General features: G+C 47.9%; 1 protein-coding gene across 1 annotated transcript in view; it reads right to left on the minus strand.

The window, feature by feature from the left end:
* Window positions 1-1,450: 1,450 nt before the first annotated feature.
* The window catches only part of CATSPERG (catsper channel auxiliary subunit gamma), a 37,322-nt gene continuing 25,066 nt past the window's right edge, over window positions 1,451-13,706 (minus strand). Inside the window, exons 21-30 of the mRNA XM_026715467.2 lie at window positions 13,056-13,136; window positions 12,192-12,248; window positions 11,604-11,760; window positions 10,881-10,944; window positions 9,163-9,255; window positions 8,755-8,853; window positions 6,965-7,057; window positions 5,427-5,526; window positions 3,277-3,403; window positions 1,451-1,700 (exon numbers count right to left, since the gene is read on the minus strand). Coding sequence (XP_026571252.2) covers window positions 1,570-1,700; window positions 3,277-3,403; window positions 5,427-5,526; window positions 6,965-7,057; window positions 8,755-8,853; window positions 9,163-9,255; window positions 10,881-10,944; window positions 11,604-11,760; window positions 12,192-12,248; window positions 13,056-13,136 — 1,002 coding nt within the window. The 3' untranslated portion in view covers window positions 1,451-1,569. The remainder of the gene's footprint in view (window positions 1,701-3,276; window positions 3,404-5,426; window positions 5,527-6,964; window positions 7,058-8,754; window positions 8,854-9,162; window positions 9,256-10,880; window positions 10,945-11,603; window positions 11,761-12,191; window positions 12,249-13,055; window positions 13,137-13,706) is intronic.

A 13,706-nucleotide genomic window follows, 5' to 3' on the forward strand; every position in this document is an offset into this window, starting at 1 on the left:
CTAGAGAGTTTTCAGAGAAGTGGACTTCAACTCCCAGAATCCCTCAGCCACCGTCCTAGAGAGTTTTCAGAGAAGTGGACTTCAACTCCCAGAATCCCTCAGCCACCATGCTAGAGAGTTTTAAGAGAAGTGGGCTTCAACTCCCAGAATCCCTCAGCCACCGTGCTAGAGAGTTTTAAGAGAAGTGGACTTCAACTCCCAGAATCCCTCAGCCACCGTGCTAGAGAGTTTTAAGAGAAGTGGACTTCAACTCCCAGAATCCCTCAGCCACCATGCTAGAGAGTTTTAAGAGAAGAGGACTTCAACTCCCAGAATCCCTCAGCCACCATGCTAGAGAGTTTTCAGAGAAGTGGACTTCAACTCCCAGAATCCCTCAGCCACCGTGCTAGAGAGTTTTAAGAGAAGTGGACTTCAACTCCCAGAATTCCTCAGGCAGCATGTTTTAAGATTGCTGGGTGTTTCCGGAGCTTGAATTCCATATAGGTTATAAAAGTTTCTGAGACTGAGATTAGTTTAATTTCTTGCTACTACCGTGTAGTTTCTGTTTCTAAAGAGGGCAGTGGGATATACTGGTGTTTGCAGAGAAATTCCACCAGCACCGAGCCAAAAGATTAAAATGTTTTCCAGCCATGCAGGCTCCTGGTCTGGAAAGGCAGCAGAGAATGCCCACAAGCGATGTATACCTAGTCCAGAGCCCTTTCTGAAGCAGGTGAGTTCCTGGAATGACCGGGAGTGCCCAAAATAACCAGGTGAAGAAGAAAGCATCCCGATGATGACAAAGAGCTTGCCTGGACCCAAATATTTATTAAAACAGAACCAAGCCAGGAACTATGAACAGAAAATCACAAACTAGCCATCCCTGCCTGTTACGGATTCTTATTTTCTCTATCACCCGCTTTTAAAATAATAATAATAATAATAATTTTCTTGTTTAATTTAACCCCGTAACAGTTCCCAGCATCGAGACACGGAACTGCAGCGGCTGAGAGAGAACCGGGGTTAAAGAAGTACAATTTTTAGAAAACCAGAGGGGGTGTGTGTGGAAAATCGGTAGTATAACAGTAATAAAATTCCCAAACCAGTTCAACCAATTAAGCCGCCTTGCAGTCGCCTCGAAGCGAGATGGGTGGCAAACGAATCAAATCAATAAAATAAAATAAAACTAAGATCTGCTGGTGACTGATCCCCTCCACCCTCAATGGAAAAGAGACTTCGGCTGCGTTTCAGGAGGCCTTCCGAGGCTGGGATAGTTGCCTACTTTGGGCGTGCCAATTGATATTGATCGCTGTGGTCCTGGCCATCGATGACTTTGGGAGCCTTTTGCAAGAGTTGCAACCAAATAATAATCTGCTCACGGACAAAATATACCTGCAGCCTCGCAGCACAACCTCGTTCCCAAAATCAGACAGACGGTGCTTAACCGTTTCCTCCCCGTTGCCGAGGCCCCCTGTCTTGGGAAACGGTGAGAAAGGAGCCGATTTTTCTCGGACAGTAACCACAGACCGAAGATGACACATCCAGGCAGCAGAGAACCTCCCTGTCCATTGAATCTGGCGAGCTGTGGGAGCTCTACTGTGCCCCTTTTTTGGAGGGGGCAAGAGTGAAAGAGCTACCGGCGGGGTCCCCGGAACTGATATCGGAAGGCAGATGTTGAAGGGATCCTTGACTGCTGAAGGAAGAGGAGAAGGTGAGGCTGGATTCTGTTAAGAAAAAGACATGAAAGGGAAAGGACACGGGAGTTAAGAACTCACCAGAAGGAGCCAGCTCCAAATCACCTGTTACTTATAATTTTAGAAAGCCACCTGGTTCCATAAAGGTGGCCCAGATTTAGAACATGTAAACGAGTCAGATTAAAAAAACGAGAAAAGAAGAATGCACATCCAAAGAATGATAATCACATTGCCCCAACAGGTAAAAATCCTATGCGTGAGTTTGGTCTAGTTCAGAGGTTAGCCACCCGCGGCTCTGGAGCCGCATGTGGCTCTGTCATCCCTCTGCTGCGGCTCCCTGTCGCCAACCGCCGTGTGTGTGACACCCACCAGCATGCAATTTATTGGGCTTTTTGACTCCTGGTAGGCCAACCATGGGTAAATCCAAGAAAAGAAAAGTTTCAGAAGAAAACAGAACATATAATTCAACTACATAGGCTAGTTTTGTGGCCGTTCAGGAAATAGTCAGGCACGGGAAGGGTTTTTTGCGGCTCCCGGTGTTTTCTTTTCTGTGGGAAACGGGTTCCAATGGCTCTTTGAAAGTTTAAGGTTACTAACCCCTGGTCTGGTTGTTAAGGCCCTGGGATGAAAGAGAGGTGAGTTCTAGTCCCATTTAAAGGATGAAAGCCGGCTGGGTGATTTTGGACCAAATGGTGAGATGGTGAGTTCTAGTTCCACTTTAGGCAAGAAAGCTGATTAGATGACTTTGGGGCAACCACCAGGAAACGATGAGTTCTAGTCCCTCCTTAGGCTGTTGCAAGTGTTCCAACAGAAAAGACACGTTTTCTGGGTCCCCAAAGATGCTATTGTTTTAATCAGGAGGAGCCCATTCTGTCTGTTCATACAGGACGGAGTCGTGCGGGCGCAGTGGTTAGAATGCAGTATTGCAGGCTAACTGTGCCTACAGCCAGGAGTTCGATCCTGACCGGCTCAAGGTTGGACTCGGCCTTCCATCCTTCCAAGATGGGTAAAATGAGGACCCAGATTGTTGGGAGCAAGAAGGTGACTCTGTAAAGCGCTTTGAGAGGGCTGTAAAGCACGGTGAAGCGGCATGTAAATCTAAGGACTATTGTTATAAACTACGGGAGACAGACACTCCGCTCCAAATAACTCATGCAGAAAAGGCGCCAAATTGAAGTTAACGGACTATCCTACATCCCAACTCTAGGAGGGCAGGGTAGAAGAGCAGAAGAGAGGTGAGACACACCCTCGGCGAGCGAGATCCTGCAGACTTCAGCAGGAACGGATTAAGCAGAGTCAGGTGGCAAGAAACAGGTGCCATTTTTTGCTTTTTCATCGTATGAATTATGATGCCCCCAAAGGGGTGGGGGGGGGGGGAAAACCAGGGTCAAGGGTGACCGTGAATTAACGTGCCTGAGAATCGGCTTCCTTACAGGTCATGCCGACATGTTCGCTCCTAATAAATTCTTCGAAGGTTTTGAAGCTTGACTCGAGGCTCATGATTTAAATTAGGGAAGCTGCTGGAATCCTGACGGCAAGCTGGAGGTGTCGATGAAAGGTCAAGAAAACAGACCAAAAGGCCCCTCCCAAAGGGTTAGAAACTCACCAGCCCGAAATGCAATAGCTTTCTCCATTCTCTTTACGGTCTTGTCGAAGAATTCTTTAACCCAAGGGGCCATTATGTCAACTAAGATGTACAGAATGACCAGTCCGATGACAACAGCCATTGAAATCTGAGAGAGAGAAAGAAAGGTGGGCTGTGAATTCCTCAGCTGAACAGGGACCCCACCCCCGTTGTCATTGTCTTCTTATCCTGCCGGCCAGGAACGCTCAGCCTTCCTTTTAGTTAGGGTGGGGAGAAGTATTTGGAGGGGACACCTCCCCCCACCCACCCCCAGGTGAGATCCGAACAGGCCCTTTCGGTCTTCTGAAAGGGCCTAAAAACCTACCTCTGCCAATTGGCCTCAACAGGAGCGTGTCATTCTGAAGATGGTTAATGGCCTAAGACAGAGGTCCCCAAACTTGGCAACTTTAAGACTTGTGGACTTCAACTCCCAGAATCCCCCAGTTCAGAAATGCTGGCATGGGAATTCTGGGAGTTGACATCCACATGTCTTCAAGTTGCTAAGACTGAGCAACGCCGGACTAAGATAAGGTGCCTCCTCCTTTTCATGTGAAAGGCGTACATCTTGGTCCGGGGTTGCTTTCTTCCTCCCTGTTAAACCAATTTTTGCGCCGACATTCATGGTTTTAAGGGTTTGTCTTGTTTTTTGATGATCGTAAGCTGCCTAGAGTCGCCTCCAGGCGAGAAGGGTGGCATATCAATTTAATGGAGGAAGAAATGGCATTTGGAAGAACACGGGCTATCCCCACCCAAAAATATCCTGCCCTTTGAACAGAGGGTTATCAAACTAGCCTTGAATACGGTTCTGCCCTAATGCGAATGCCTGTGGGGATGAATGAATGAGTGAGTGAACGAGTGAGTGAATTTTCCCCGAAGTATTTCCACCAAGACGTCCCCCCTGAGATGATACTTCATCTTTTTGCATTTGTCTTTAAGCATGTGGGAGCTTGACCAGCTTGGCTTATGCCACGTCGGACACAAAGGATCCCCATCGTTCATTAATTCAGGTGCAGTTCGGAGTTTTCATGCTCCAGCCCATGCACAAGAATCTAGTCAACTAAAGATCAGTACTAACTTGGAGCAGGCTCTGTGGCATTCAAGACGGGTTAGAGGTGGCAATCTAAGGATTCTAAGCTGCTGCTCAGCTTAACTCCCCTTCCCAGCTGGGAATGCCCCCCCCCCGCCCTGGAAAAGCCAGGACTGAATTTATGACCACTGATAGTAGGTAAGATAGCAGATCCTCCTGTCACTAAACCACGGTCTTTTGGGTAGGCTAAGCACTTAGCCTCACAATCCTGGAGGGGAACAACCGGGGAGTCTCTGGGGCTGTGAGAACATAATCCCCCGAGTTCGCGGGCTCCTCACCTTCCCTTTATGTGTGGAAGGGCTTCTTGCCCTTCACACGACCTGTGAACCTAGTGTCAACCCTGAAACCGACCAGGCCGAAGGCATCTTGGAGCTTCAGAGTGGCCACAATGGAGTAGAGGGATAGGACGGGGGGGGGGGGGATTTGTGATATTTGGGATTTTGTAGCCAAAATAAAATACTGTCTCTTGGGAACCAAGGAGTCACACCTGGGCGGAGGAAGGAGGAGTGATTGTCACCAGGTAACCAGAGCGAGCGGGGATTGAGAAAGTGAAAAAAACACTTTTAATTAGGTGAAAACTGTGGGAACCTTCAAAGCAGTGGTGGGATTCAAAAAATTTTTTACTGCTGGTTCTGTGGGTGTGGCTTGGTGGGCGTGGCAGGGGAAGGTTACTGCAAAATCTTCCCTCCCCACCCCACTAACCTGCTTTCCAGCTCCATTCTCCTGTGCAGGGCAATCAAAGAAGAGCCAGCCGATCAGCTGAGACTCAATGGGAAGCAGAGAAGAGATGGGGTTGGCGGGGCCAGTCAGAGGTGGGATTGGCCGGTTCTCCAAAGTACTCAACATTTCTGCTACCGGTTCTCGAGAACCGGTCCAAACCGGCTGAATAGCACCTCTGCTTCAGAGTCGGTTTGGGCCAGATCTGTGCCAATAGAATATATCCAATAAAGCTGTTCTTTGACGGATCTACAGACCTCGGAGTTTTGCTTGCTATGGGCCTTACTACTTGGAACCCTGACACCTAGTCAAAGGCCAGCTGTCTTACCTGCATCACGTACAGGGCACGGGCGGGGCTGAGGCGCAGGCCATGGATGTGCACGATGAACTCCAAGGCATAGTCACAGTAGGTGGTTTGGTCGACCCCCCTATGGAAGCAAACAAGAACAGACAACTGGACGACGCCTTGATTGGACCATGAGACTAATTGTTTGGAGAAGGGAGGAAATGTTTACTTTTAATTAGGTGAAAATCATCTCTCTCTCTCTATATATATATATATAAAAGCAAAATACCACTCAGGCATCATCACGAAATCTCCTGAACCGTCAAGCCTACAAACTTGATATTTGGCATGTATGTTCCTCTTGGCGCTCACTTGGTGCTCACTAAGAAAGGATTTTTCAAAATGACCACCAGAGCATTAGTATTTCGTATATTACTATTATGGACACGCTCTGATGTTAAGGAGTTCTGCTCCCCCTCCCCACCTGAAAAGAAATCTCTTCCAAATGCAAAACACAAGCAGAGGAGAGGAGTTTCAGTTTCACAGCAACCAAGCAGCTTTAGTACAGAACAGTTAAGCTAAGCCATGCCCAGGCTCCTTGCTGTCTCCTTGCTCACTCAGCAAATGCTGTTTCAGTTTCCAAACAGCCTTCTCTCACATAGGACACTAGCCAGATGAATACCGATGAATGGTGGTAGGCAGAGTTTTTCCCCCTTATTTTCCTCCCCAAAATCTAAGCCTGACCACAGAGTTTCGTAGTGAAGCATGGGTATAGAGCTACCCAATTAAACTGTTCTTTGAGGAATTTACCAGCCTCGGAGTTCAGTTTGCTATGGGTGTATTACTTGGAAACCCCGTCCTTTTCTAAAAAGTTTTCCCTCACCTCACAGTGATTAAATCTCATCGCAGGCTCTTCCTTCCTAGTTTTCTACATCTGCGCTTCTCAATCTTTAAGAAGTTGGATCTCAGCTCCCAGAATTCTGGGAGTTGAAGTCCACCTGTCAGGCGTGAAAGACTGAATCCACACATAAAGGTCCATCAAAATGGGATTTTTACTCTGCTAATCATGCCTCTGTAGAGGAATCTTCTCGACTAATATTTAGCACCTGCTCGGAGTTAAATAAGAGTCAATGGAATTCAAGGGCGGTTGGACGGAGTTCATTTGTGGCTATGCAGGGATTCTGGGCTGATTCCTCTTTTAATTCCGCCCCCTGGCAACTCTAAAAAGACCACAGAAATAGTTTATAACACCCACGCAGTGCCAGCATGTTAACTCCCAATAAATCCTTTGTAAGTTTTGGAAGTTTGGCTCAAGACTCGTGATTTAAATGGAGGGAACTGCCGGAATCCTGACACCCCCAGGTTCTGCCAGTGCTTCTCCTACACCACCTGTCTTAAATTTACTGAGGTTGAGAAACCCTGTGCTACATAATGAATGAAGCTCTTAGTCCAATAGACTCCAGATCATGAGCCTCACTCTTGCAGCAGGCTAGTAATTCAATGACAACATGCCACAGACACACCCGCCCTTAGAAAAAAGCTCTCCCGTGCGTTCTGCCATGATCACAAATCACAAATACCTGTTGGATACTTTTATCACAAAGAAATAATCGGGAGTAGCCATACTTTGGGGGACGATATCGTAACATGGAGAATTTTTCTGACAAATCCACCTAAAAGGGGGAAAAAAAGGAGATTTTGGCCCAGGCAAGATCCTACAATTAGCTGCTTCATATCTCTGGGTTTGGAATCTTTAAAAAAAAAAAAGATTGGTTTTGGATGGTATAAAATCCAGTAGGGGGAGTTAAAAAGGAACTCTGTGCTGAAGGAATGCTGAATGAAAACAAGGCAGGGTTCACACATAGCTCTAAGCTACTATAGGAAATTAGCACCCACCCCTCTCCTAGAAAAATGAAATATCCCAGGAAATATTAAAAAGGCAGAATATTTCCCCTAAAAAGAGTAGAAACTCAGAAGCAGAAGCTCACCCCCACCTTTGCTAATGGACTATTACTCTGACCTAAACCAATCTATTCTACATCCCAAAGACCTACTCCAGGTAGAGCCATATGAGGAATTGCCCAAAGCCCTTTTCATTACATCATCGTCCAGCAAGGCTCAACCAAGCCTGGGACTCAGGACAGCCTACAGAGTTGCCCCTGCATGGCCCCATGGGAGTCTGACAACCAATCAGAATACAAGCTCAAATTCAAATCGCAACAGAGGGCATAAAACCCAGGGACTCTCAGCATATCAGCTCTTTTCCTTCTTTCTTCGCCCAAGGCACATGATCCTGTCCACCGTTAAACCATCTTTCCAAGCACTCACCTTGTTGCCAGCGTCTTTCTTCCCCACTTGAAACTGAACCCAGGGTATTTCTTCCCACGCTACAAAGCGTGGCACTCTGAGCTAAGCCCCTTTCTTTTATTCTACTAACCCAAATCGTAAAATCTTAGGTTAGGTAACATCCGTGGTAGAAGGGAGCGGGGTTTGCTCTCTCTCTCTCTATCTATAAACGGCTTCCTTTGCCAATGTTGGTGGGGGTGTGGTTTTTCTCTTTGATCATTCCACGGTTAGGCCACTATTTAATTAGGGAGCTCCCTAATTGGGAAACTAGCTGTGGGGTCTGAGCTTGGTTGGTTTCTTGCAGACATTTCATTACCCCGACTAGGGAACATTATCAGGGCTAGAAGGGAATCGGATTTGCTCTGTTTATAAACAGTGGATTGCACTGTAGGAGTGATCTTGGGGATTCCCTGATTAGGCTGCTGTTTAGAGTTTGATCGTTTGCCTGAGTTGGTAGCTTCTTAATTGCAGTATTGTTATTCATGCTTGACTCAGCCTTCCAGTCTTCTGAGACTGGTAAAACGAGGACCCAGATTGTTGGGAGCAAGAGGCTGAATTGCTTAGAGAGGGCTGTAAATCACCGTGAAACGGTATATAAGTGCTATTGCTCTTCCTTTTCCCCTTCCTTTCTTCCTTCCCTTCCTTCCTCCCCTTCTTTCCTCCCTCCCTCCCTCCCATACTGCACAGTAGTTAGAGTGCAGCATTGCAGACTAACTTTGCCCGCTGCCAGCAGTTCGATCTTGACCGGCTCAAGGTTGACTCAGCCTTCCCTCCTTTCCAAGGTTGGTAAAACGAGGGCCCAGATTGTTGGGGACAAGAGGCTGACTCTGTAAACCGCTTAGAGAGGGCTGGAAAGCACCATGAAGCAGCATATAAGTCTAAGGGCTATTGCTATTGCTTCCTTCTTGGTTGTTGATGACCCAAAACTGTATCCAAGCCTCTTTCACCGGAGGTGAGAATTTGAAGGAGTCTGTTCAGAAACTCATCTGCAAATCCAAACGGTGTCTTTCACAGGAGAACTTACACAATTCCAGGGTTGCTTTCAGAGAGGACCGGGAAACCTTCCTCATTGGTTTCATCAACTTCTATGTCGGATCTCGCCCAAATCAAAGCTGTCATATTACTGGAGAAGAGAAATACAGATCAAGACAGGGGGGCTTTGCCAAGGTCTGCACGGAAATCCACAGCTCCTTCCTTCCCCCCGTTTTTTTGTAGGAGATCCTCCACTCCTGAACTGCCGCATTCTCTACAGGGGGCTACCCTAGGAGACTATTGGGAAGCTGCAGCTGGGGCAGAACGCACAGTTCTGGGGTGGGGGGGGGGGACGGCGCAAGGGCTGCACATATAATACCGTTTGGTGTGAGCAGCATTGGTTACCCGTTTGCTTCTGAGTCCAGACTGGGCCTACGCAGCAGCCTGGATGAAAAGTCACCTGTTAGTGTTGTATTTTATGATCTCTTCCGGAGTGAAGTATCTGATGTTGCTCTCCGAAAAGGCTCCTCCGCCAATGACGGTGAAGAGGTAGCTGTCAAGAGAACAAGGAAGACGGAAGATTCAGGCTCGGATCAGGATAGAGCTGGAAGGGACCCTGGAAGTCTTCTAGTCCAGTGGTTGCCAATCAGTGGGCCGGGGACCGCTGGTGGTCCACGAGATAATTTGGGTGGTCCGCAGAGAAATGTCACCCCGAAAGCAGCCCCCAAAGCAATTAATCCAGGCTACGCAGGAACACAAGGCTTGCGTTGCTTGCATTGCGAACAACGTGAGGTAGTGGGGGGGGGGGAAAGGGCGGTGGGGGGGTGGAGAAACTCGCCCCACGCGCACAGCCTGGCCACCGGTCTGCTTCTTTCTTCTTCTGCTTTTGGCTGCAGGCAAGGAAAGCAGCAGAAGTCTTTCTTTCTTCTCCCCCACACTCCGCCAGGAATGAGTCTTTGGGACCCTGCAAGGCCTCCTGTTCCGAGAGGCTGCGCTGGTGCAGCAAGTCTCACAAAGACTCACTTCTGGTGGAGTTTGGGGGAGAGAAAGAAAGACTTTTGCTGCTTCTGCTGCTTTCCTTGCATGGAGCCAAAAGTTCCCCCCACCCCCACCGCCCCGAGAACAGAGCTGGAGATGGTATCCTGCGATCCCAAATAAAGAATGATTGATCGGGAGGGTGGGGAATTTTCCTGCAGACTTTGCGGGGGATTTGCCCAGGGTCTCTGGTCGGTGGGATTTAAAATTATGAGCTTGGTGGTCCCTGAGCTCTAAAAGGTTGGCGGCCCCTGCGTTAGTCCACCCACTGCGCAAGGACAACCCTGTATTATTCCAGTCTCTTCCTAAAAACCTCCTGGGATGAGGCACCACAACGTCTCAAGGCTAATTCTTCTCACTAATTGATTCATTGTTATGTGATGTAACAATCGTATAATTGTTACGAAGCCAACTTACACCAATTCCCCACTCCACATCCTTTGGTTAAATATGATTTGCACAACTGAGATGAAACCACACCTCTGTTTGGGGGTCTTCCCTCCATCCCACCCCCACTTTTTAGATAGCAGGAACGGAGAAGACACCAATTGCCAAAGCAGATTCTCTAAAGCAGGGGGTCCCCAAAACTTGGCACAACTTTAAGGCTTGTGGACTTCAACTCCCAGAGTTCCTCAGAGTTCCCAGCTCTGGCCAAAGGTTCACCATCAGGCTGATCAAAGCTGCCATCACTCCACACACACACACACACACCCATACACATCCATCCATCCGTCAAATCAATCAGAATAGAGTTGGAAGGGACCTTGGAGGTCTTCTAGTCCAGCCCCCTGCTCAAGCAGGAGACCCTCTACCATTTTCAAAGCAGGCAGAGATGTAATTTTCCCCCCAGAGTTGATTCATTTGGCGTGTACTTCTTAGAGAGGTGGAAGATTACTTCGGGTGTACTTCGGGTGGCGTGTACTTCTTAGAGAGGTGGAAGATTAGACCGCAACAACATTCTTCTTATACACACACACATACACGGGGGAGAGAGAGAGACACACACACACAGAGAGCGAGCCAGACTTCTGGTGCTGATGTGGGAGTTTCATTGAACCAGTCTTCTTCGTTCTCGCCCCGCCCCCCCGCCCCCCTCCAGTCCCCAACTCTGCAAGGCCTGAGACCCTTCCCCGTCACTCTTACCTGCCTTGGAATCTTCCTGAGAATCCCGTCACCATGTCTTGGATCAAGAAGAATGGGTAGAACACTGCAAGGGAAACAAGCTCCGAGCTCACACAAACTGGAGTAGACGGGAACACGGCAGAACACTGTTCCCAGCCTGACTCTTGAAAGGTTCCTAGCGTGGGATTGGCTCGAATCCAATACCGATCCTTTTGAAGCTGGCTCTCTCTGGAGGAACTGGATCCACACATTGATTGATTGATTGATTGATTGCATCTCGTGCTTTCTGAGTTACTCAGGATTAGGCAGGGCGCAACTGCTCAGACATGCACGCGTAGACAAATGCAGGAAGGCCTTGTCCTAACTATGTTGGTCTCTAACCTGGATTTCCTGAATGATGGTAGATTCCAGGAACGGGTATGGAAACATGGTTGTCTCTATTACTGGCAATGGTGAAGATGACAAGAAAGAAAAAGAGAAAGAGGAGAAGAGGAGGAGGGGAGAGAAAGGAAAGGAGAGGAAAGAGGTGGAGGAGCAGGAGGAGGAGGAGGAGGAGGGAGAAGGTTAGAAGAAAAAGGAGACAGAAAAGGGGGAAGAAGAAGAGGAGAAAGAAGAGGAAGACTGTGGGGTCCTGGGTGCTCTCTGAGCTTGGTAGCTTTCCTGCAGACGTTTCATTACCCAACTAGGTAACATTATCAGGGCTAGAAGGGAGCGGGGGTGGGTGGGAGATGCAAAACCATTTACCATCGCTGAAATAAAAACAGGGCATTTCTGGATCTGCCTCAACACAGTCAAAGTAGTGCTTGTTCTTCTCTGTGGTATAATTCTTCGTATAAGTGATGTCAAACGCCAATCTCTTGCCCGGGGGGCATCCAATATGAATCTCCACTGTATCAGTACCCTGGGGGCCAAACAAGAAGTGAGCAAGCTATGAATTTATAAATTCCTTCTCTTCCACACTGAGGTATAACAATTCTACAATTCCAACTGCCTCGAGGGCCGGGTGTCTAAACCTGGCAACTTTAACCCCTTGTGGACTTCAATTCCTAGAATTCCCCAGCCAGCAAATTCTGCGAGTTGAAGCCTACGAGTCTTAAAAGTTACCAAGTTTGGACACCCCTGCTCTAAGGTAAGAAATCCTAACTGGGAAGTCTTGAAGATCCGATACCCATTTTTATTAGTGATTTTATTCTGTATTTTATGCAGGGCACGTTGTCATCGATGTTCAGTTGTTTAAAATAAACTAGTCGTTCTATGCTGTCTCCTTGCTGTTTGGCTGTTGGAAGGAAAAGAAGACAGAAAGAAATGGACTTCGCGGGGAACTGAAATTACCGTCAACTCTGGGTTCAGGCTGGCATGGCGATAACAGGACATTTTCGAATGGACAACCTGAGAAAAGTGGACAAAAGCTTCGTGAGTCTCTCAGAGGAAGAAAATAGAAAGAGCAGTTTCACTAACCCCAAGTAAGACAGAACAACAACCTCTTGGCCAGAGGTGAAAAGTAAACGGCCAGAGATTTAGAGGGCTCAAGCTTAGCACTAGGTTAGAAGCTGGCAGCTGTGAGTTCTAGTTCTGCATGAGGCATGAAAGCCAACTGATTGACACCAGGAGACTGGGAGTTCTAGTTCTGCGTTAGGCATGAAAGCCAGCTTCGGTGACTCTGGCCCAAACACAGGAGACTGGGATTTCTAGTCCCACCTTAGACATGAAAGCCAACTTGGTGACTTGGGCCAATCACCAGGAGACTGGGAGTTCTGGTTCTGCCTTAAGCATGAAAGCCAGCTGGGTGACACCAGGAGACTGGGAGTTCTAGACCCGCCTTAGGCATGAAAGCCAGCTGGGTGACTTAGTCCAATCACCAGGAGACACTGAATTCTACTCCCACTTTAGGCATGGGAGCCAGTGGGATAACTTTGATCCAACCACTAGGAGACTATGAGTTCTAGAGCTTCCTTAGACATGAACAGTGGCTGGGTGACTTTGACCCAGTCACTTTTCCTCATCCTAACCCACCTCCCAGGTTCGTTGCTATGGGGAAAATAAGAGGAGGAAGGAGTACTAGGCACTAATTCGCCATTGTGAGTTCCTTATAAAGCGACAAAGGTGGGATCAATCAAGCAAATCAAGAAACTACAACCAAGGCTGATAGGTATATAGAATGGATTTCCAGAACAGCTGATGAAGCCTGCAACTCACCTTTACGCTAGCTGAGCTTTTCAGAAGGTTCTTCCCACTGAGGTCTTGCTTTGGGTAATTCCCTTTGTCTCTAATGGTTACCTGTTGGGGGTGGGAAGAAGTCAGGCACATGGTAAAGATGCCCAAAAGCATCCATTGCATAAATAAAGAGGCTGGTTCTTTTTCCACCATTCTCGAACTGGCCTGACTGGGGGATTCTGGGAGTTGAAGTCACCAGGCCTTAAAGTCACCGTGTTTGGAGATCCCTGCACTAAAGAACTATCAAGTGCTATCCAGCTGACCATCAATGGCCAGCTACCCAGGATATATTTCAGTTCAGAATTCTGCTCTTTTGACGGTCTTAGAAAATGGATAGCAAGGGTAGAAAAAGGTGGATGAAGCACACCTGGGCACTGATCCTGCAATCGAAATATTGGAGGGGGGGGGGGAAATATCCAAGATGCTGTAGCAATGGCAGTCCACTTTGCAGAGGGAGCTTGGCAAATATCTGTGGGCACAGTCCCATTCAGCAAAAAGGCCCTTTTTTCATTCCAGATTTCAAGGACGGAGGTCGTCAACTTGAAGACTTGTAGACTTCAACTCCCAGAATTCCTCAGCCAGGCAATTTTAAATCCACAGGTCTTTGGAGTTCAGAGACTCTCGGAAGCTACA

This window comes from Pseudonaja textilis, chromosome 10 (assembly GCF_049901715.1).
Source record: "Pseudonaja textilis isolate UNSWEBS1 chromosome 10, rPseTex1.2, whole genome shotgun sequence".
NCBI lineage: Eukaryota > Metazoa > Chordata > Lepidosauria > Squamata > Elapidae > Pseudonaja > Pseudonaja textilis.